General features: G+C 50.7%; 1 protein-coding gene across 1 annotated transcript in view; it reads right to left on the bottom strand.

The window, feature by feature from the left end:
- LOC136296102 (hydrocephalus-inducing protein homolog) overlaps positions 1-22737 on the bottom strand; it is a 117629-nt gene that overhangs the window by 38730 nt on the left and 56162 nt on the right. The window contains 6 exon segments of the mRNA XM_066194926.1: positions 251-415; positions 863-998; positions 2242-2342; positions 3154-3362; positions 6049-6116; positions 8700-8923. Of these exon segments, the coding sequence (XP_066051023.1) occupies positions 251-415; positions 863-998; positions 2242-2342; positions 3154-3362; positions 6049-6116; positions 8700-8923 (903 nt within the window).

The following is a 22737-nucleotide window of genomic DNA, read 5'->3' as shown; positions in this document are numbered from 1 at the left end:
AAAAAGATGTTTCCAAAGTTAAGAGCATTTTAAAGAGTAATTAAAATGATCCTCAATTCCAGCTTAGATGAACTACCTTCTGGGTCAGACACTGACATTGCCACCTATAAGGCACGAGCTGTTTATGCCACCAGTCCCTGCTGTCCTTCTCCACAGCAGCCTGTGCCTCTTTTCCCCGGAAGAATCCCCGCACACTGTGCACCCTGCCAGGACCAGTTGCACGAAGGCACACACCTCCCCTTGCACTCACCAGTGGGTTTCTTGCATCCCCAAACACGCCGGTACAAACACTGGTGCAACGCTTGCCCAATCTTTGGATTTCAACTGTAACTGGAATCTCTGCAGCGCTCCGAGGCTGGAGAATCCCACAGGGTCTGGGGCTGGAGTAGAGCACAGGAGAGTCCTCCTCGGGTTCCTAGAAGGGACAGAATCAAATCCAGCTTCAGAGGGACCTCTGAAGAAACTTCAAACTCCTCAACATCCATCCCAACAGCAACTTACACACATTTTTAAAAATCCCCAGGACAAAGGTAAAAGGCACAAACAAGATCCAAGAATTGTAGGCTTAGCATTCTCAGGGGGTTCTGCAAGGAGGCTGCCAGCACAAGCACTGGTGTCTGTGGATGCAGCAGCTTTTCACAACCCTCAAAGATCTCCCACAAGAAAACACCCTGAAGACTAGAACGTAAGCCCTTTCCTCAAGAGATTAAACTGCATCCTAAAGCTAACATTCAGGTAGGATCCTGTTCTCAGCAGATCTTTAAGACTGAATAGAAACCGGCAAGGTCTTATCCAAACCCTCTTCCCCCCTAATAATCTCCACAGTAATATTTGAGAGGAGGAGGTGGATGCGATGCCAAACCTGGGGAATAAGCCCGTAGCAGCCAGGAAGGTGGGTGTTATTCCAAATGAAGAACTTCCTCACGAACGGCGCCTTCAGGTCGCACTCATGGATCCCCCGGTTTTGGGGGTACACTTGCAGCTCAGGAACGAAACATCTGGGCAAAGAGATGACCCCAAGGGAATCAGAGATACTGAGAGAATGGAGAACGTTTACCCCCAAAGATTGTGAAATGGAGCACAACACCTTTGTCACTGTCAAATACACATTTAACAGCCCTACGGTGAAAAATTGCCTTCAAAGTCTTCCCACTCAAACATGTCTTGTCGAGGAGGGGCAAAACCTGAGAGGCAGCACCCAGAGGCTGCCAAGTGCCCCAGGCAGAGCACTTGGTCCCACAGCTGCCTCAGCCCCTCCTTCACCCAAGAAGGTTTGCAAGAACTCCTGGAACAGTCCCAGTGATCCATGAGCTCTGGGGGAGCCTTCCCAACAGGGATCAGTGCTCAGTAAGGCTCCAGGAACACACGACTCTAGTGTCTCAGTAAAAAGGACTCCCTTCTCTCCCATGGTGCTGTTACCCTGCCTGAGAACTCAGCTGTTTGCTCCAGCCTTGGAGGGCATGAGACATCACCTGCCCCACAGAGTGGGAGATCACTCCCTCCCAGTTCCTACAACTCCCCTGGTCCTTCACTCCACAGGTCCAAACACTGACTGTCCCCAATGGCACTTGCTTTTCAAACATGGCAGCCCAGGCACTGACGAGATGGCTCTGCCTGGGAGTGGGAACAGCACCAGGGAACTGCATCCCTCTTGTCATTAAACTGACACCTAGAGCAGCACAGCAGGATGGAATTCTGCTGGAGCAAGAACAACTTTTGCTTTAAGCCTGAGAACATCAAAGCTCAAAACAGGAAGCAGAGAGAAGGGGAAAAAATAGAGCTGACCTGCCACATCAAGGACTGATTTCCCCTCTGAAGATCCTGCCCTCACCTCTCTTGCTGTGAGCCACTTCCCCACTGTCACGTGCCCTCGTTAACAGAACCAGACCCTGACCCTCAGCAGACTGCTTGGTGTGCCCCAAGCCAACGCGGGCTGGTTGCAACCCAGCACAACTCCACCTCTTGCAGGAAGAAGGCGAGGAGGCCCTTGGGAAACTTGCTTCACCTCAAGCACCAGGTCAATAAATGATATCATTCCTGGTCCCTTTAGAAAACGACCCAGGACCACGCTGGGCTGTCAGCAGGGCTGCTTTTCACCACAGGCTGCTTTTCAAGCACTGCTGTTCTCATGTCCAGCTGGGCAGAACATGAGGTCATTAAACAACACGTCTCCTTGGGAGCTGCAGCCAGCACATCCTGTGCAAGGCAGCGCGCTGGGGGAGGCCAGGGAAGTGCTGGTACCTGGCCTTGATGATCAGTGATGCCACTCCCTTGCCAAACCACTCCAGGTCCACCAGCAATTTCCGGTTGTATTCCGTCACAGTGTTGGAACACAGGGTCACCTGGTGGAAGAGAAGAGCAGTAAATTCTTCTTTACAAAAGCTCATGACTCACGTGTGATGTCCTCCAGTTTTTGTGGTAAGTAAAGGGAGGATTTTGCCTTAATTCTTCTGCCGCTCCACGTGTAGAGCAGTCTCTAAGAGTGACAAAAGCCTTCTGGCAAATACCAGATTTGTTAAGCACACCTTGCTATCAGGGCATAGGTCAGCTAAATTAAAACATTAGACTAAAGCTCTGTGCAGCACTGTGTTCAAATTAAGGGGCAAATTTTCATCTGACTACAATGACATAAATGCAGTGGAAATCTGCTGACTTGAACAGAATGAGTTCAGCTTTACAGCAGGAAGCTGAAGACAAAGCGTGGGCCAGCAGGTGCTGGGCAGTTCATGGCCGCAGAGTTTTTTGCCTTCACTGGAGATCCCTGCAGTGAACACAAATCATTCTACTCCCCAGGACAGGAGAAATGAGACCAAGAAGAAAAGCAAATTGCTTTATATAATGACATCTGTCTAACAGCCACCTTTGGTCCTCGTCCGTCCTCTGCCCACTTGCAATCAAAGACATTGCTCTCAAAAACACCAAAATGCCTTCAGTACTTGACCATTATGGGACATGATTTCAGCTTGTGATTTTGGAAACAAATCAGTGCTCCTTCAGGAACGTCCCGAGTAACCCAGCTCACAGAGGCCCCACGCCAGTGCAGATCCTCGCTCACACGATGATCAGAGCTGGCATCAGAGCTAAAGCCCTCCCACACTCCCGTGAAGCGTCAGACCCGCTGCTGAAGTGTGTGTGGCTGGACTCTTCCCATACCTCGATATCCTGGTGTTCCTGGGATTGGAGGGTCCTTTCGCTGGGGTTCATTGTAAACTCCCGTGGCTTCACAGAAAAATGAATTCCCTCCCTCCAGGAGGGCTCACTGTCGCTGAGTATTTGCTCAAAGCTGCTAACAGCAGGCTGAGTGCCATCGTCCGGCACCCGCGAGGTGTTAGTGAGGCGACAGGTCTTGGTGTAGGGAAAGCCTAGGAAAAGGACACAAATATCCATTTAGGCACCAGTTATGTCGTGACTCCTGGTGGGAATACCCTGGTAGCATGAAAGCGTGATAGGAGTTTAGCTCTTTATTATCTGAACTACAGATTACTGAGAAGCTGCAAGAGGAATTAGTCGTCACTTAGTTCCCTTTAACACTGATTCCAGACTGCAGCCTTGAAAATGCCTGCTCTTAGCCCTGCTCAACACTGCAAGCTTCTCTCTTTCTGATGGGGAGAAGCTCCCTCACCTGCCCCAAACCAGCACCAGTTATTTCTCCCTGATGACTGTGCACCCAGACCAAGCATTTCCTCTGAAAATTCAAACTGTAAAATTCCCTGTTAAGTCTGCCAACACTCCTACCCTTTTCAAGATACATAAAGAGTGAGTCGCCATTGAGAAGAAGCTACAGCAGAAGAAAGTGAGGATGGAATCAGGAACTAGAACGTGATGCAAAGCACCCTAATGCAGTTTCTCTCTGCAGAATTCTTAAGGCGTCTTTTGGTTTGGGCCAAACAGACTGGGCATGTGACAGCTCAGAGCCCACTCAGCTGGAGGCAAACCCGAGCCTTGACCCAACAAGCGGGGACATCGCACCCATACTACTCACTGTGATTGCTGCCTGCAAGGGTTTACCCCACCTTAACTCTGAGATTTGCTTTCCATATTGGAAAGCCAGAGATAGTGCCACGCATGGTGGGGATGTCCTGCAGAGCCCGGACACCAGCCACAACCCGCTCTGCAGTGGACTGGCTGGCCAGCTCTGTGGGGAGGAGACTTCTCCCCAGGCCTGCTCACCAAGAGTCATTTGAACACAGGTGGGGGAAAAAAACAACTGCAGGCGCAGCCCAGAGCTTCTCTGTGCCCATCAACAGTAATCACTGCCGGCTCCAGCAGTGACTCCAGCAGGGAGGCAAGAGAAGCACAAAAGGGACAAACACAGATGTCAAAACCTCAAATGAGACTGAGGTCACCACATGCAGACAACAGTCAACAACAGTTAAAAAGAAGCAAAGATACAACAGCTGCCTTCAGCTGAAGAGACCTTAGGAATGCGTTTCTACCTGTTGCCTTTCTTGTTTCATTTATTCAAAAGGCAACTTAACCAGTGCCTCAGTGGTGATGCAGGGTGGCGAAGAAGCAGATCAGGAGAGGCAATTAGTTTTCTTAAAACGTTCAACAACTTCATTGTTATGAGTTTAGGTTTCGTAGTGAATTTTGGCCTCAGTCTGGGAAGGGAAATACAGGAGGTTTGGGGTGGTCTCGGCTGTGCGGGTGGGCTTTTCCATCCGGGGCTCTTTGGGAGCTGTGCCGTGATGCCGCGGGCGGTTGTGAAGTCGGAGCCGAGGTTTGCAGGGGGCAGACCTTTCCGTCCTTCCGCCGGGGCTCGGGAAGGTCGGCAGCGTGCTGCTGCGGGACGTCGTGCGCTTGACGCCGGGCTCAGCACCGTGATCGAACCTGCCCGCCGTCCCCACTTCTGCCTGCTCCCGATTGCCAGTGCCCACATCTCCTGCTGCCCGTAGTTTGCAAAAGCAGCGATTTCCTCCTTCCCTCCCTGCCCGTGCCGGCTGGGAGGGAAATCACTCCCCTGCCAGAGCCCACCGCTCCTCCAGCCTGTGATCATAACCACACCAAAGGGGAAAACAGGACTCGGCGGGTTGGAAACTTCTGGCATTGCGTTGTTGTCTGTGCTGTCCTGATATATTCTAGTAACGAACTGCTATTCCTTTTCCATATTTTTGCCTGGAAGCCCTGTAATTTCAAAGGTATAGTAATTTGGAGAGAGGAGGGTCATCATTCCATTCCGTGAAGATTGCCACCTTCCTTGGCAGAATCTGTCTTTTAAACCAGGACAGAGACACCAGAAAATACTTGCTCCTATTTGATCCCACAATGGCAAAATGCTACCTGAGGCACCTGCAGTTCACACTGTTATAAATGATCAGAGCCAATTTCCTAAATCAAAGATTTATTTAACAAATTTGAAAAGCAATTTCGGGAAACGCCACAATAAATCAGGACAACATCGATCGAAGGTTGGGTGGACAATCCGGGAGCAGCAAAGGGTGCTTCTCCGGAGTACTGCCCACAAATTCGGGGTCTCAGGGTAGGCGTTTTATACCATTTTTCTACCCTGAGGCGAAAACAAGACGGTAACAAAGAACCCGAAGAACATGACATCATGTACATAACAGAATCATTGAAATGTCTGGTGTCCGCAAGGGATATCTGAAAGAGTTTCCTGAGAAATTGAAAAGACGTCTGAATGAAAAGTCTCCGAATCTTCTGTCAGAAGGTTTTCTGCCGACCTCCGCCCAGATTGGGATCGGATCTCCTGATGAACTGTGAAGATGTGGTCAGCCCATGATTAATGGGCTGTTTCCCGGTTATCTCTCTGGCAGATGTCGAGGTTACACCTTTGGACTGTGAAAAGGCTGTGGTATGCAAAGAGATGCCCTGGAACTATTTCCAGGAATTCAGGGGTTTTTACATTCCACTGCAAAGTTTTAATACACACAATTTTAATCCACGAATTTAATAGTATGTATCTATTACAACACCCTGAAGAGGCTGTTGTGGCAGAACATGAGCAGTGCTGGATGCTTTTACGTTCAAGTGCTCCATTTTGGAGCACACAGATCCCTCCCGCTGTGTCCCAGCGCAGGGAACGCTCACCAAAGGAGATGTCACCGAAGTCGAGCTCATCGGTGTCGAAGTGTAAAGTCGGCCCAACGACACACCCCCTGCGATGACAGGGACACAGGAGGAAATGGCTGCGTTAAAGGGAATTGCAAAGCCTCCGGCTGTCGTGGCTTGGGGGCACAAAACCTGGTGTCAGGGGCATCGTGGGTTTCAAATCAACGCACCACCATGTGCTCAGCACAGTGTCCATGTGCACAGGAGGCAGCTAAAGCCAAGAGGCCAGCAGCCCACAGCCACTGATGGGGCTTTGGACGCAGGGCAGGCAGGAAAAGCCCCCAAGTTGCCGGTGGTCCCATGAGGGACCCTGAAAACCCATCCAGATGTGTCTCCGTGCCTCAGTTTCCCCATCTGTAATGGGATGGACATAAAGGTGTCCCCACAAACTTCTGTAACCAGCCTTTCCAGCCACAGGTTCCCTGCTTTGCTACTTGGCTGTAACTGGTCTTCCCATGGAGAAGCTTTCTCAGGAGATTTTGACCCACACAATCATTACAGACAGAGTTTTGAGACATGAAGCCAGGGGAGCCCCAAACATCCTCCAAAAAGAGCATTAACAGTTCTACACAGTGGACAGATGAATCCTAGAGGAAAGGACCAGCTTGTCACTAGTGCACCAGCTGGCACAGCCAGGAGCAATAGCTTAAACAACCAAACATGGGTGTCCTGAATCTACCACACCTCCTCCCCTGGCCTTGAACTCAGCAGACAGGCACTAAAAGTCACCAACATCCACTGAAGGCAGCACTTGAAGCTGCCCAACACGAGTTTATTTCATGGTTGACGCCAATCAATGCGCACCCTGCCTTTTGGTTAAAAGTCAAGGACCAGTGAACTGTGTCTTCTACTGTGTTCACAGGACTGTCCCTGGCTCCGCTCTACACATCTCAACAAGAGACACCTTCTCTTGCTCAAGGAGAAAGCTGCTTATGGAATAACATCCCACGCATGATTGCGGCGGCGCATGTCTTCTCACGCCTGGCTAGCCCCGACACGTCCCCACAGGATCTTAGTGGGATCTTTGCTGCCGACTCGCCCTGCCGCTTTGCTATGGTGGAGGAATGAAAGGTGGGACTCTCGGAGGCAACTGGAACTTCGGCTTTATTGATGCGAGGGGACCCTCGTCCTAAAGCCTGAGCCTCGGAGAGACCCAGAGCCTTGGGAGGCAGGGGGTTTCACACAGGAGGTGGAGACTCGGGGTGGGTACGCATACGCCAGTAGGGTAGGAGAGGAGCGGATTCATTAACATAATAGACAAGGACAACGACCAGTAACCAAAAAGAGGCAGGGGAGGACCCTCCAATCAGCCAGTCACCTGGAAGCTCCTATCGAAGCTTCCAGACCTGGGGGACAGGCCCTGGGTGACTGGCAGGGAGGGGGAATCTCCCTGAGGGATGACAGACAGCTACACAAGGCGGGAAAGGGTAGCCGACCAGGGACTGTAACTGGGGAGACAAGGAGAGGCAGAGGGAGGCAGAGGGGGAGACGGCAACATGAGGGAGTTTAAAAATAGAACAGTATAGAACTGGGGTACATTGAACCAAAGTACAGAAAATCAAGGGTACACCATACAACTGTAATACATTTAATGTAATAGAAAACTTCCGCACCACTACACATGACGAGTTTGGGGGAGGGACAGAGGAGAATCAATTATTTGATGGTGAAAGGTTCCCTCTTGATTTCCAAAATAAAAATAGCAGCACTTTTCCTCCAAAAGCAAAGCCAGTGTAATTGTTTCTCTACTATGGGCAGACCTAGTCAACACTTTTCTCCTGCTAAGTAATAAGTTTCATGTTCTTTTTAATCCATCTCCCTTATCTTATTGGTATAATCAACTGCAGATTGCTTTCATTTCTTTATTGCCCTGATCCAGTGCCTCCCAACAGCAGCAGCCTAGCTCCAAAGCTCCAGAGCAGCCAGCATCAGCTTTCCTGCTTACACTACGTTATCCTACCAGCACACGCCTCAGGCTAGCAGGGACAAGCCCTCATGCTGCTGTGGTCCTGAGGACTGAGCTCTGCCTCCCCCATCATCACCCCTTCTCCCTTCTGCAGGGCCAGGATTATGGGATGAAGCCCATGTCCTTGGGACGGTTCCTGCTGCACAGTTCCCTGTCTCCCACATCAGCCTTTTCCTGGCTGTGGAAAGGAGGTAGCAGAGCACTCTGCACAGGAGCTCGGAGCACAGCCTGCCTCCATGCATGGCCATGAGAGGTGAGCTGAGGCTGCTGCTGCCCGTTTGGGATGGATTATTAACAGAAGTTTTTCAAAACACTGCTGCTGGTGGAGAATCACCCAGGCTGGCCCATCTCCAAAGCCCTGGGGGCCTTGCTGGGTGCTCAGGGGGGACATCCCAGAGCAGCTACTGCCCAAAGCTGATCCATGCCACTGCCTGCCATGGCCCAAGGCAGAGGGACATCCCTGCAGGGAGGAGTCATTCCAGCTCCCGGGTACCACACAGGGCAGCAGGCACCCCCACACTAAGGCAATGCCAGGATCAGAGCAGAGATTAAGACCTCAGGAAACATCTTTTTTCTCTGCCCGACCCCAGAATGAGGTAGGTGGGGGATGTCCCAGAGACAGCTACAGATGTGCCCACCCAGAGTAAGCTCCCAGAGTCCTTACTCGATGGTCAGGATCACAGGCGTAGGAGATCCAGCCACACGGAACTGGAATGGTTCCTCAAACCGCCCCAACACGGCGGCATTCAAGGAGATCTGAATAGTCTGGATCCCACCTGGTGCAATGAGGCCCTCCTCGGGTACAAACTTGAAGCAGCAGCCCACTTCCGTGTTTGAAGGGATATAGGTGAAGGGAGCATCAAGAACTCCTTTGTTCATCAGTTTCACCTGCAGCAGCAAGAAAACAAAATGCAAGTACACGTGAAATCTTCCCTTCCTGGGAGTCATTTTCTAATGGCGCAATTAACACCCAGAAAAGGCAGAAGATGCTTTGTGCTGCTGGACGGCAGAAGTCAAAAAAATACAACAGGACAAGTTCTGCCTTTGGGTTTTCATGCGAAGCTCACATAACTCCACATAACTGGAGTCACCCTGGGGTTACCCCACGGACACAGAGCAGTCCACCTCTGGTCAGTAGCACCAAGCTCATTCAGACCTGGCCCTGAGAGCAACGTGGGGTGATTGCAGCTGCGTAGTGAATCACCACAGAGCTGCTGCTGCCCCAGTCAGCGCAGCTCCAGCAGTACCGTATCTACGCATTTACCTTTTCCCATACCGTGAAAACAATACACTGAGAAGGAGGCATCAACATCAAAATGTACAGACAGCGCCATCTTTTGGTAAGAAAACTCAACGTGTCTTTCTCTTCCACAACCAAACTTCTGAAAGTGTCTGGCATGATGTAGTGCCTCGTTTTCTGCCTCTTTCAGTTGCTCTCTCTTTTTTTTTGCAAACTTGACCCCCAACAGGGGGGAGGCAAATAGGTAGAAAAATCTTTTGCTTTATTCCCAGGAACACTTTTCTCTTTCTAGAGCCAGAGATGCACCAAGCCTGAAGTGTGGTGAGGGATTGGACAGCAAGGGAAAGAATCCTCAAGCCCTTTGCAAGGGCCTGCACTGAGCCAGGAGGCTGGATGGCTTTCCTGTGACTTCCAGGAATGAGCAGGAGACACTTGACTAAAAATTGTTTGCGGTGGACTGAAGCTCAAATGTAGCCAGCTTGTCCCAGCTGCTTCTGAACAGCCCAGTACAAAGGTGCCTTGTGTCTGGTGCTGCCACAAAAGCCTCTGAACAGCTTTTTGACCCAGCGTTGGGTCAAAAGGGGTTGTTTTGCAGGAAGCCTCCCAGCTGATCCCTATGGAAGGCTGCCCAAAAGAAGGGACTGGGGCTTCATGAACAACAGACACATTTTTCTGGAACACCCCCTTCCCCCCCCCGCCCAGATTTGACCAGTACATCAGATATTCCCTGCTCACAACTGCCCAGGTTGCCAGGAATTCCACAGGTCCACCAGGCTTGCTGCTGCCTCAGGAGCCATCAGGATCCATCCCAACCCCTGGTGCTCACCTCATGGGTGTGGGCGGTTTTGACAAAAACTTCCCCAAGGTTCAGGGTATCACAGCTGAGTTCAACCAAGGGTCCGCGGCATTCCCCTCTGAGGCGCAGGGCCAGCCTGCTCTCACGGCCTGGGGAGAGATGTCCATTTCAGTACAATAATTCCCTCTGTTCTACTGGATTTTCCAGGCTGCCTCAATGCTAGACCCTGATTCTGAGCTGCATGCAACCAGCTCTTGATGCTGCAGCAGAAGATATGGACCCTTCTCTTCCCTCAGGAGATATCCCCTGGGGCTGACTTGCAATTTCTAACCCATTCCTTGGGCTGGTTTCCAATTTTAGCCACCAGTTTGCTGAGTTTAAAACATCTCTGGTGTCCTGTAGCGACAGGCCAAGGAGTGACAGGTATAAATTGAAAGAAAGGAAATTTAGGTTAGATATTGAGAAGAATTTTTTTACTGTGAGGTGGTGAGACGCTGGAGTAGGTTCCCCAGGGGAGTTGTGGAGGTTCCAGCCCTGAAAGTGTTCAAAGCCAGGCTGGATGGGGCTTGGAGCTACCTGGTCTAGTGGGAGGTGTCCCTGCCCATGGCAGGGGCCTTGGCACTAGACAGTCTTTGAGGTCCGTTCCATCCTTAACATACTATGACTCTAGGGTTTCCTCCCCATGCACTTAGAGGAGCTTTGAAATCCATTCATTGAAGGCACAAAGCTCACAAAGACTTTGGCAATTGCTACCTGGCAAACTGCCAGGCAACAACTGCCAAACCACCTGGCCCAGCAGCACAGGACTGCTGTCCTCCACTTCTGACACTCGGCACTGTGTTCTGTTTGCACAGACTGAGAGCTGCAAGGTGACAATTCCCACACAGGGAGAGAAGCAGGTGCTGGCCAAGGGTGGTCCTTCTACCAACACCCTGGGCTCAGCGGGGCTCCGCCTCCGCTGGCCTGGTGGTGTCTGGAGGTGATCCAGGCTCAGGGAGCACATTTCTAACTCAGCTCCTACTGCCTGATGATGGATCCACGTCAAATGGACGCATCCTGGAGGTCAGTGGTCTAGAGGGGCTTAGTGCTTGTTCACTAAAGCTGTTCTGCTCTGTAGCTCCTTGGCCTTTGAGGAAATGCTGGCAAAGCCGTGCCATGAAAACATCTCCCTGCACTGCCTGGGTTGTTCTGGGATCAGCAATCCAGACACAGGTGTTCCGAGCCCTGGCCTTGCATGGGAGACTCCCTGGAAGCTGCAGGGACACTGGGGATGTGCCAGCACTGCCCTGCTGACCAGGAACTCTTCCCAGCAGTTACATGGGAGCCCAGTGGGCTCAGGCTTGCTCCATGGCTTCACTGTGGGTGAGAGAAGCAGGGGAAAGGAGCTGTACCTGAGATGTCACAGTAGGCCACACTCTGATACTCCAGTGCTTCCAGGGGTTTAAAGGTCACCTTGATTTCAGCCGAACAACGTGGCCCAATCTCTCCCTCCTGAAACAGAAAGAGACAGAAAAAGATTTATCTTCAAACTTCACACTTCTTGTTTTCAACCACTCCTCTAAGCCTTTCTTCAGAGCATCAGTGATGAGCGAACAACATAAGGAGCCCAAGGAAACACTCTAAACCCAGCTCAACACACCACTGGGCGCTCTCAATGCTCAGCTGATCAGCCCCCACTCTCCACAATGTTCCTGCTGCTCTGACACAAGCTCCTGGTCACATCATGCTGCAGTCAGCTACAGTGGTACCTAACTGCCATTGTGCACTGGTGGCTCTTGGCCTTAGACGGGCCATAGGAGTAACCAAGAACACGATCCCCTTCCTTGGAAAGAAAAATATTAGTTTAACCTTTTTTCAAAGAAAGCAGAGGTTGGGATTATTCTAGGATTTACTCCAGGATGAGAAGGGATTTTGCACTGTGCAGACACCAGGCATTCATCATCTCTCACAATGCCAATACTCAGAATCAGGGCTCTGGCTGATGGGAGGACATGGGCGTTTGCTTGCATAAACAGAAAAAGAAAAGGTTTACTGTCCCCGTGTGCAAGAGAACTCAAAATGCCCATTATAACCTCCCACCCTTGTGTCCAGGCTCACAGACGACACTGGGAGACTCACAAACAGTGCGAGTCGTGGTTAGAGGAAGGGACAGGCATTTCTACGATTAACCTTGGGCTGAATTTGGCCTCCTTTTCCCAGCGAACCCTTGCATGCTTCAGGTCAATCCGTGAACTGGCAGTGCTCCAACACCCTCCGCTGAACCCCATGCAGCAGCACGTGTCGGGGGAGCCCCTACCTACAAAAACTGCTCCCTGTGGACACTTCAAGGACACGGAGTGCCCTGAGCTCGAGCCCTGGCAGCAGAGCTCAGCTTTGTCAGGCTCCCAGCCCTGCCTTGAGCCTGCAGGGCAGAAATACTTTCAGCAGTGAGCTCTGCAGCCGCACCAGAAACTCCATGTCCTCCCTCTGAGCACACCGAGCCAGCTGAGGACCTGCTGAGTGACCGCACCCGGGGGAAGGGGCGGGGGTAGGGTGGGCGGGAGGAGGAAGAGGAGGAGGAGGAGGAGAAGGAAGAGGAGGAGGAGGAGGAGGAGGAAGAGGAGGAGGAGGAGAAGGAGGAGAAGGAGGAGAAGGAAGAGGAGGAGGACGAGGAGAAAGAGAAGGAGGAGAAGGAAGAGGAGGAGGACGAGGAGAAAGAGAAGGAAGAGAAGGAAGAGGAGGAAAATGAGGTTCTCAGCTATCACTTACCATTGGCTCAATGAAAAAAAAGTCATTGGAGAACAGCAGGGGGTCTTCTTGCACCTTTGCCTTCTCCTCCTGGACCTTTTGGCTCAGGAGGGAGGTGCGATTTTCACAAAAGCCCTTCACCTTCTTTATTTTGTTCTCCTCCATGAAGTCTTCCATCCAGACCTTTGGTGGTGGCTCCAGCAAATCACACTGCCTGCAGCCGCAGGGAGAGACAAAGCCAGCAGGTCATTTAATATATTTGCAGAGAGAAGCGGAAGTGCGGGAGAGCAAAGCACTTGGGGAGGAGCGGCAGCTCCCCAGCAAGGGCTGACCCCAAGCCACGAGGGTCCCAATCGGATCAGAAGATAACTTGTTGTGCACAAGCTCAGCAGGTAGCTTTACTCCACACTTGCAAGCTCAGGAGAGCTTTGGAAAGCCAGCATCCCTCAAGAGAGTCTCCTGCCTCAAAGCCTCTGCCAAAACTGAGGGAGAATCCACCAGCCACCTCAGCTGGCTTTTCCTACCACTGAGGTGCTCGGGGGAAGCAGATAAAGATCACGGTGCACCCACTGCAGGACTTCCCTGGGAAAGGGAGACGAAGCTGGGTTGTGGTTACGTGTTACCAGCATCGCTCTTTGTTTCTTCCATTTTGGACCTGTCCTGTTCCCTACTCTGTCTTTCACAAGAGCATCCCAGAGTACTTCCAAAGGAAATTGATGAATTCAGGCACCGCATCCCTTCAGTGACATCCAAGGTTTTATATGCATGAAAACAGAGGCTGTGAGAGGGGAAGGGACTTCTTGGTGCAGGAGACAGACAGCAAACTCCTGGAGAGATCATCTTTTCAGGATCCAGAGCTTTTTGGGTCCCATCCCAGTGCATGGTAGTAGAATGGCCAGAGAGGGAAAGGATCCTGCACTAGCTCCTCTCATAAAAAAAAGTCCTCTCTGCTCTGAGATCTCAAAAGCATCTCTGACAGCAGGAGAGTTGGCCTTAGAACTAACACCATCCCTAAGACTGGAAGTAAGGAAAAACAAAATGTCCTGGTGACAGGCTAGGACACAAACTGGCATGAAAACAAATGTAATTGGAAAAAAATCCAGAAAACCAAAACCAGGTTGAAGTTTACTTAAAGAAAACCCAGTTTCTTCTGAGGGGAAAGTGGATCACCTGGGATCCAGGCTGAGGCAGGCAAGTAGGAAAAAATGGAAATAAACAGCCCAGGGAAATAGCCAGAGAAGGTCATGGGATTTTCTTTTAACATACAGAGCTCGTATGGAAGTCAGACACTGTGTAAGTAGACAGAGAACAGTGGAGAACCAAGAAGCCCAGGGCACTAAAGGACCCTCTTGCCATCCATTCAAGCGGGTGAGGGTCGACCTCCTGTTCCTTTGCAGGTGATTTAAAATGGCTCTGGGGAGTGCAAGCGACCTGGCCCGCAGCAAACAGGCGCTTGCCGTGGCAGTTCTGGCACGGCAGTTTGGGCACGGCAGTTTGGGCACAGCAATTTGGGCACGGCAGTTTGGGCACGGCAGTTTGGGCTGGCAGTTTGGGCACGGCAGTTTGGGCTGGCAGTTTTGGCACGGCAGTTTTGGCACAGCAGTTTGGGCTGGCAGTTTGCACAGCATTTTTTCAGTTTTTGCGTGGCAGTTGATACAAGCAGGCTGAGCAGAAAGGCTGCAGCCACCCACCCTCCTTGTGTACTGGGCTGTGTCTTTTGGTTGGTTGTGAGGTGCTTGCCTTTTTTTTTTTCATTCGTCTTTCTGCTTTTTTTTTTTTTCCCCAGCAACAGTTTACAAATGATCCAAAGTCATTGCTGCTGCTGCCGCCAGCAAGAGTGTACTATCTCAAACAGAACCCCCCAGGAAGGACACAGCTGTCCAGGCCCCTGGCTGCAGGGAGGGTCTGAGCCTGGTGTTAATATCAGAGGATAATGTGAAAGACACCTGCGTGCAGTGTGAGCAGGTGAATGATCTGCTCTGTCTAGTGGCAGAAGGTAAGGAAGAAGCGGAAAGGCTGAGGAGCGTTAGGGAGAGCAAAACAAAACTAAACTGCTGGAGTTACACCCTTCCAAGCCCGAGAGAAGCTCAGCAGGAGTCAGAGGAGCCCTGCCCTTCTTGTGATCAGGCGGAAGGAGGAGACCTAGGAGACAGTGGGGAATGGAGATGGGCTTGTGCTGAGGAGGTAATAAAATCCTGTCCTGACCCCCATGACTGCACCCTGACAGAATAGGTATGAGGCCCTGGATCCAGAGGCTCAGACAGATGACACTAAAAGAGAAAATTCTGTCTGGAGACAGCTGCACTTTTTCTGCCAGACAGATCCCAGCCTCAAGTATTATGAAGAAAAGAAGGGTAGTGGTAGTAAGTGAACCCCTTCTAAGGGGAAATGAGGGCCCTGCATATCGAGCGGATCCATTCCACAGGGAAGCCTGCTGCCTCCCTGGGATCCAGGTACTGGATTCCCTAAGAACTAAAAGAACTTCATCTGTTCACCACTGTCTGGGGGTACAGTGACTGTGAAATAACAGAGTTTTCAACATTCAGTGAAACAAGGAGGGGCATCAACAAAACTTACACTCTGGTCTTCTGGAAGGCAGCCTTCGGCCTGTTCAAGAGATTGTTTTGGAGAGGACCTTGGGAAACAGCCTTTACAAACAAAGGGGTACAGGAAGGATGGACATACTTCAAGAAAGAAGTCTTGAAGGCACAGGAACAGACTGTCCCTGTGTGCTGAAAGATGAGCTGACAGGGAAGACAACGAGCCTGGATGGGCAAGGAGATTTGGAAGGAACTAAGGGGAAAAAAGAGGGCGTATCGCCTTTGCAAAGAGGGGCTGGCAACTCAGGAAACGTTTAGGGATGTTGCCAGGTCATGTAGGAAGAAGATTAGGGAGGCAAAAGCCCAATTAGAACTTGAGGAAAACCAGTCATTGCAATCAACCTTTCCTTCCCAAAATGCCATCCTTGGTTGGAGTATAAATGGAACTGGAATGCTGTGCTGAGCTCCTGCAGCCCAGGGACACACACCCTAAGGCCAGGGATGGTTTACTTGGCCTAAACCATTCAAAATCACCAACACCCCCCTGAGGCCATGCATTAGTTTCAGTCTTGGGCCATGTATCTCACTGAAACGTATCTTTCAAACCAACCTCCTCTTCTCTTCATTGTCGGCTTCCTCAGTAGGAAACATCTTCCACTGGAAGTGGGTTGTGATGTTACTCCTGTTCCTGATGAACATGCTTGTGTGGCTTGATGTGGTGATGAAAGTCTTCTCAACCTTCAGGGAATATGTGCTCAATCCAATGTTGACATCTGCAGCTTCTGCGCGAAGGAATGTGAAGAAACTTTCTTCACCTGGAACAAAGCAGAGTCTTTGCTCAGCTAGCTCAGTTGCTGATGGAAGCACAAGGAACAAAGCAAACCACAGGTCACGGAAGAAAGTGTCATAGCTTTTAAATGTATTAGCAGTTCCATGGATCAGTACATTTATCACGTCCTGACAGCTCTGTGTGTACTGCGTGAGGATGTCCTGGGCACCTCCTTAACCACCTTATTTCCAAGGTGTTTGTAGAGATTTGGCCCCAAGGTGACAGTATGTACAGTGGGATTTGTCAGATGTGCTCAGGTGACCCACTCAGACCACTGGGATTTCTGCATCAAAGTCCTTCAGGTGACACTGAGGAGCCCTGGTCAATCCTGGCTTGCCGAGGTCTCCCCTGCGCATCCCACGAGACTCCTGCCCCTCCTGATCCCTTGGATCCCTTGTTGCTGACAAGCAAATACGCCTGGGGGCATGTGGGCAGAAAAAGGAGACCCAGAGGAACAGGTGAAGTGACAGCCCACAGCAGGAGGGGACACAGGAGAGGAAACACAACCAGCCTGGCTTTGCAATATGACAAACCACTACAAAATGAACACCATAAAAATCATCATCATCGTCATCTTCCTGTCCAAACCCACAGCCCCATCAGTCTTGAAATATTTCATATTGTCCTGATCTCAAAAACCAAGATGGAGCATTTCAGGTTAAATACAAAAGGACAAGGAAAGATTAATAAGTACAGAGCAGCTTCTATATGAAGTCTGAATGGGATTCCTCAGTCTAGAAATCAAATGGGAGATGTGAGAGGTTTGCAACAGCATGAACGGCCTGGGAAATGGGGACGAGGAAAAATTTGTCTTGATTTGTCACCATACAGGAACTTGAGGGCCTGAAGATGTTATTAGGCAAAAGCTGCATGGATGTGTAGAGGGCAAAATAGTAAAAGGGTCTGTGACAAGCCAGTGGAGAAGCGGCATACAGGACAGAGGTGTGCAAGAAATACACTGCATTGGAGAGAGTCTGATGGAGACCTCGCAGCTCACATACAGCACTGCCCAGGAGTAAAATAAAACTTCACCCAGGCGTAGCCACACAGTAGTGGAGAATCAGGGTTCCTCCTTCCTCCACTCTGCAACACCCAGCAAAACAGAATTCCAAAAATCTCAGCCCTGTTAGAGGGGATCCACTTTTTCAACCATTTAAACACCAGCTATTTCAGTTTTCTTTGGGGCAGAGCTGGAACAGAGGAGGTACATCTAGAGGGAATTGAGGGGGATGAACAGGGAGTGATGGTGGAGAACTGTCCTGTGTCCCATGCGTTGCCCAGCACTCACCTATGCAGCGCGCCACCAGGGACCCAAAATGGTCACCGCTCGTCAGCGGGTGAAATCCCACTGTCACCTGCATGGTGTGACCAGGGCCCAGAATTCCTTCGGCTGGAACCACGGAGAAAGGACTGCAACACAAAGAGAGGGATCAGGACTTGGGGGGACATCTAGCCACGATATTCCTTCTGCAGTGCAGGTCACTTCAGCTCACTTGGGCAAGCAGGGAGCAAACAAACTACGGCCAAGACAGACAGAACAGCCAGGATCAGAAACAGCTACTGACCCACTTCTGAGGAGATCCAGCCCTCAGAAGATCCTGTGGGATAAAACGACCTAATCCCCCCCATACTCTGCATCCAGCCTTCTGACTGCCAGCAATCCCATCAGAGAATGGTTTGTGAAAAGCACAGAGAGAGTTAAGAGCTATCTGCATGCATAACTTGACACTGACTGCCTCAGGAATTTCTCTTTTCCTGCTACCTATAAACCTCCTCTCAAGAGATGCAAATGTTAGGGCACTACCTCTCTTGTGAGATTACAGCCTAGGAATCAGACAGGGAGAAGGAACTTTCCCTTGAAGACCACGGAATAACTACTGTTGAATTTGCAGTGTGGCTCTTTGGTTTATTTTACCTTGAAAAGATCCTGAATTAGCACATTTTGTCAGCATTTCAATGAAAGCTGCTCTACAAAAAGGAGCAATCAAAACTCTGAAAGAGTGCAAATGCAGATTAGAGCAATACAGTGACATGGAAACAAGACCCAAACGGAGGATGCCATTTACAATCTGAAGGATCCAATCCCAGCCATATGAAGCACCATTAGCAGGAGCACATCGAGGAGGCAGAACAGGAGGGTTTTGTGTATTTACCAGCAATGCAGTCTGGCGCCCTGGGTTGTCATCCAGGCTGGTAACTGTTTGCTTGGCTCACCAGACAAACTCTGCGCAATGTGTTGGAAATAATTACGCAAATGTCTTGGTGCACTTTGGATGTAACAGGAGCAATTAGGATTGGTCACCAGGTGAACAGTTCTTGCCTGACAAACACAAGACTCCGTGCTTTGATGCTCAGGGACAGCTCAGGTGAAATGTGCTTCTGCCCAGAAGTTGCTGGGCTTTGTGCTCTTCCACAGCCCCACTGAGGAAACAAAAGTTCCTCAGTGCTTTGCTGGTGGTCAATCTGTGCACAGAAAGGGTGTTCTGGGGAGTTTGGTGATGAACTTATCACACACAAAAATATAGAGAACATCTGGCAAGCTGAATTTCATTCATGTCAGTAGTGACAGCTGATGAACTTGCTTCAGGTTCTGCTCACTAAGGACCTATTGCTGCAGTTATGGGCCTGACCTGCTCCATTACCACTAGTGAGAACATCACTAGTGGCTGATGGAGAAGCCTTGGGCCAGCAATGTTTATGTGCTGGATGTGAGACTTTGGGGAGAGAGGAGGAAAGACAAGGCCCCAGCAGCCCCGGAGCCCGATTACTGTACGAGCTCCCACATCTGCCCCGAGGGTGAGCCAGCACTGCTGCAGGTCTCTGCTGGGGCTTGGGGGATCAGTGCCTGGTGTGGGCAAGGCACAGGATTTTTTTCTTATTGTTTTGTCAGGAATTTTGCCAGAAAGAGAAGCTGCCAGTTAAGGGAGTCCCTGGCCACACTTCAGCACTCCCTTCCCTTCCCTTCCCTTCCCTTCCCTTCCCTTCCCTTCCCTTCCCTTCCCTTCCCTTCCCTTCCCTTCCCTTCCCTTCCCTTCCCTTCCCTTCCCTTCCCTTCCCTTCCCTTCCCTTCCCTTCCCTTCCCTTCCCTTCCCTTCCCTTCCCTTCCCTTCCCTTCCCTTCCCTTCCCTTCCCTTCCCTTCCCTTCCCTTCCCTTCCCTTCCCTTCCCTTCCCTTCCCTTCCCTTCCCTTCCCTTCCCTTCCCTTCCCTTCCCTTCCCTTCCCTTCCCTTCCCTTCCCTTCCCTTCCCTTCCCTTCCCTTCCCTTCCCACTCCTGCCCCATGTTACATACTCCTGCCCTCAGATGGCAGGATGCGAATAACACTCCTGGGAGTGACCTCAGGGGTTGCGTGAGAAAGAAGATATCTTCTTATTTTCAAATTACCAGGAGAAGAGGATCCAGCCAAGTTTCAGTTGTCAGGGCTGAAAAACTGAGTGCAAATCAGCCCTTGCATCTCCTACATCCCACCCCAGGCTGTACCCACCAGACTCCCCTGTTCCTGCTGGAGCAGTCATCTCTCATATAGACCTGGCTCCCCAAGACCCAAGGACACAAGCTCTACAGTTAAACTTAACTCCTCTGAATTTCAGTCAACATCACTAAGCTGTTCCCTGAGCCCACAGATAAGAAGGACTGTGAAGGAGACATCCCTGACGCTATAATAACCAAATGAAAACCACTGCCAAGAGATGGGGCTGGCAGGATAAATTTTGGCCTTTTATGGCTTGATTAGAGCAATATAGTGAGTTAATTGTCAGCTGTTCCTTAAGATAGTTCTCATCCTGTTAGATCTACCCTTTCAATGAATCACTACTGCACCCGACAGGCAGAAAAGATAAGGTCATGGAGGGGTTTTAATAGGTCGTCTTCGGCTTTTTAACTAGTCCATTTGTATGTCTGTTTCCTTGTATGGCATCTAAAGACAACTCCAGATCTCCCAATGGCCCCTTGCAATCCCCGGACACTGGTCTTGCTTTGAGCAGCGTATTTGCTCGGACAATTTCCAGAGGTCCCCTCTAAAGAAAGTTATTCTATACTTTTATCTTCTAAATCAGCCCAATTGCTTTTCACATAGTCACTAAATGTCTCATGTTTCTAATACACCTGTGCCTATGCCTATGGGCATGTGGTGTATTGATAGGCCTTGGAGGAGCTTGACATTTATGAAAGTTCCCAATGAAGAATTCATGATCTTTTGGCAAACATTTAACACAAACCAAAATGAAAAAACAGCAGAAACACAGGAACTTCAGAATATATAAAATGAGATCTCAATGAAAGGGGGCACGACCTTATTCAGGGATTTAAAGCACGTGTTTGAAATTTTAAACCGGCTTTCAAAGGTTCATCGTGGAACAGAAGAGGGGACTGATGCCCTCAGCTGACAAGGGAAATCAGATCAGCTTTAAGTAACAGGAACTGCACCGGCTGCCTGCAACACAGCTCATGTTGGGCATCTGATGCAGGCACCACTGGAAAGCCATGTGCCTGTGTCCTCCCAGAGAATGGGTCTGTTTGGCTGACAGTGGTGAGTACCCATTTCAGAAGCTGCTTGTGCTCAGGAGGGCGCAAGCCAGCAACTAACATGTTCCAGCACCCCCCAGGAAATCTGGGGCAGAGAAAGCTCAAAGGCTGCATCCTGCTAAGAACACTGAAAGCAAGAGCAGATGCCATCCATCCTGCCCATTTCCAGCCAGCGATGCAGGGCAGCAGCTCCCATGCTCTGGTTCCTTCTGTTGTTCTTTCCCAACTCTGTTATCCCCCAAAGGTGTTTTGCACAAGGACAGATGAGCTGCCTCACCTCTCGGTGCCCAGCTGGTAATGAGCTGCCACACTACCACAATTCTGAATCAGCAGACTCTTGCGGGTGCTGCCCTTGACCGGACACTTTGAGAAGTCCAGCTCGTCTGGGAAGTCCAGGATAGCTCGGGCAGGGATGGCCCGAATTGGCACAACTATCCTTTCCTCTCCACTGACGCAGACGAGCTCATGGGAATAAACCTGCAGGAAAAGAAACTGTCTCAGCACAGGTCATTTGGTGCCATCTTCATGGCAGAAGAAAAGCCATTTCCTATATCCCTTCAAGGGTATCAATTTACCTATTCCACCCCAAAATGAACAATAAGTTCTACTAATATCTCACATTTTAAAGGCAGCAGTGCACTTTGCAAAACCTATCTCAGTGGCATTAAGCTCTTGTGTCACTTGGGTCATACAGACAAGTGCCCAGGGCCACCATAATTTTTACTCTCAATTTTAATGATGTTAAATAATTCCTAAGTCCCTTCTAAGGAACATAGAGCTAGGGAACACAGGACATTCCTCCTTAGGTTACTATATTCCCACTGACTGAGAATAGGACAAAGTGTTAAACTGAATCTAAGCAGCAAAAGGAAACTGAGAGAACAGCTGCACCCAAAGAGATCCTGGACCTCTGGCCTGGTGTAGAAATATCTGTTTGCTCAGAACTCCCCTCTAATTTTGCCTCTCCAACCAAGTCACGAGAAGAACAGTGCTAAGAGGTAGCAGGATGCTGTTGCAAAGAGCCTCTCTTTGTTTCCCTGCAAGGCCTCCTCCCTTCCATGCCATGTCCTAAACCCCTCTGTATGAACGAGCCTCCAGATCACAGCGCTGAGAGCAGACTTGCCAGGGCCTCGGCACTGGTGTTCAAACTTGCACGCAAAAGCACAATTGGCATGGAATGGGCGCCAGCTGACAGAGCAGCCACAGTGACAGGCATGAAGACAGAGCCGCAGCAGTGTCGCTGCCACCGGCTCTGGGCCCACAGGTCTGCCTGCCTGCAGGCTGTACCTGCCCTACACGAGCTCTTTCAGGCAGGTGTCCAAGTCCCCTGCAGCTCACCAAGCTCCTGCTGACTAAGGGCACCTAGAGCTCAGTGTGCCTGTGCCAGGCTGGGCCCACGGGCACAGCACATCCTCTGCCCTGGCCTTGCAGCCGTATCATGGTCAGCTGTGCTCTGGGACAGCACAGCCGCAAGGCTGGAGAACAGAGGGTGTGAAAAAGCACCGTCCTTGCTCCAGCCCCGGGTGAGGCAGGGAAGCTGTTGCCCGTCAGGAAGGCGGAAAGCTCTCTGACCTCTTTGTTCCTCTAGTACTTTGCAGAATAATGAAACCCCTTCCACTATACCTAGAGATGGCCAGACATCTATCAACACCCCTCTACCGTTTGCCTACTGTTCCCTGGGCATCTTTCTTCCCTTGGGAATGCTCAGAGGAATGTGCAGCGAGGGGAAGCAGGGCCTGTCAGGCCTGGGTGCAGGGCCTGACAGCACATGCCAAGCTGGGACTGGCTGCAGGCTGCCTGCCCACGGCCTGGAGCCAAGCTCACAGCATGGGCTGTACCCAGAGTGCAGGGACAACAATGGCTTTGGAGATAAATCTGTGTTTTGGCTCCTCCAGTCTCACCTTGTTCTCGTCAGGAGTGAAGTGGACGTGCACATCGGTAATGGCGCCTCCTGGCACGGCACGGCATGCATCACTGGGGCCCGCCAGCTGGAAGTAAGGTGAGCTCTCCATGGAGACCTGCACCCCCTGAAGATTCTGCAGGAAAGA

The sequence above is a fragment of the Chamaea fasciata genome, unplaced genomic scaffold (genome assembly GCF_029207755.1).
Source record: "Chamaea fasciata isolate MVZ Bird 193981 ecotype frontalis unplaced genomic scaffold, bChaFas1.0.hap1 SCAF_12, whole genome shotgun sequence".
In the NCBI taxonomy this organism is placed as follows: Eukaryota; Metazoa; Chordata; class Aves; order Passeriformes; family Sylviidae; genus Chamaea; species Chamaea fasciata.
The sequence above is the reverse complement of the archived record's forward strand: the minus strand, read 5'-3'. Positions and strand labels throughout refer to the sequence as shown.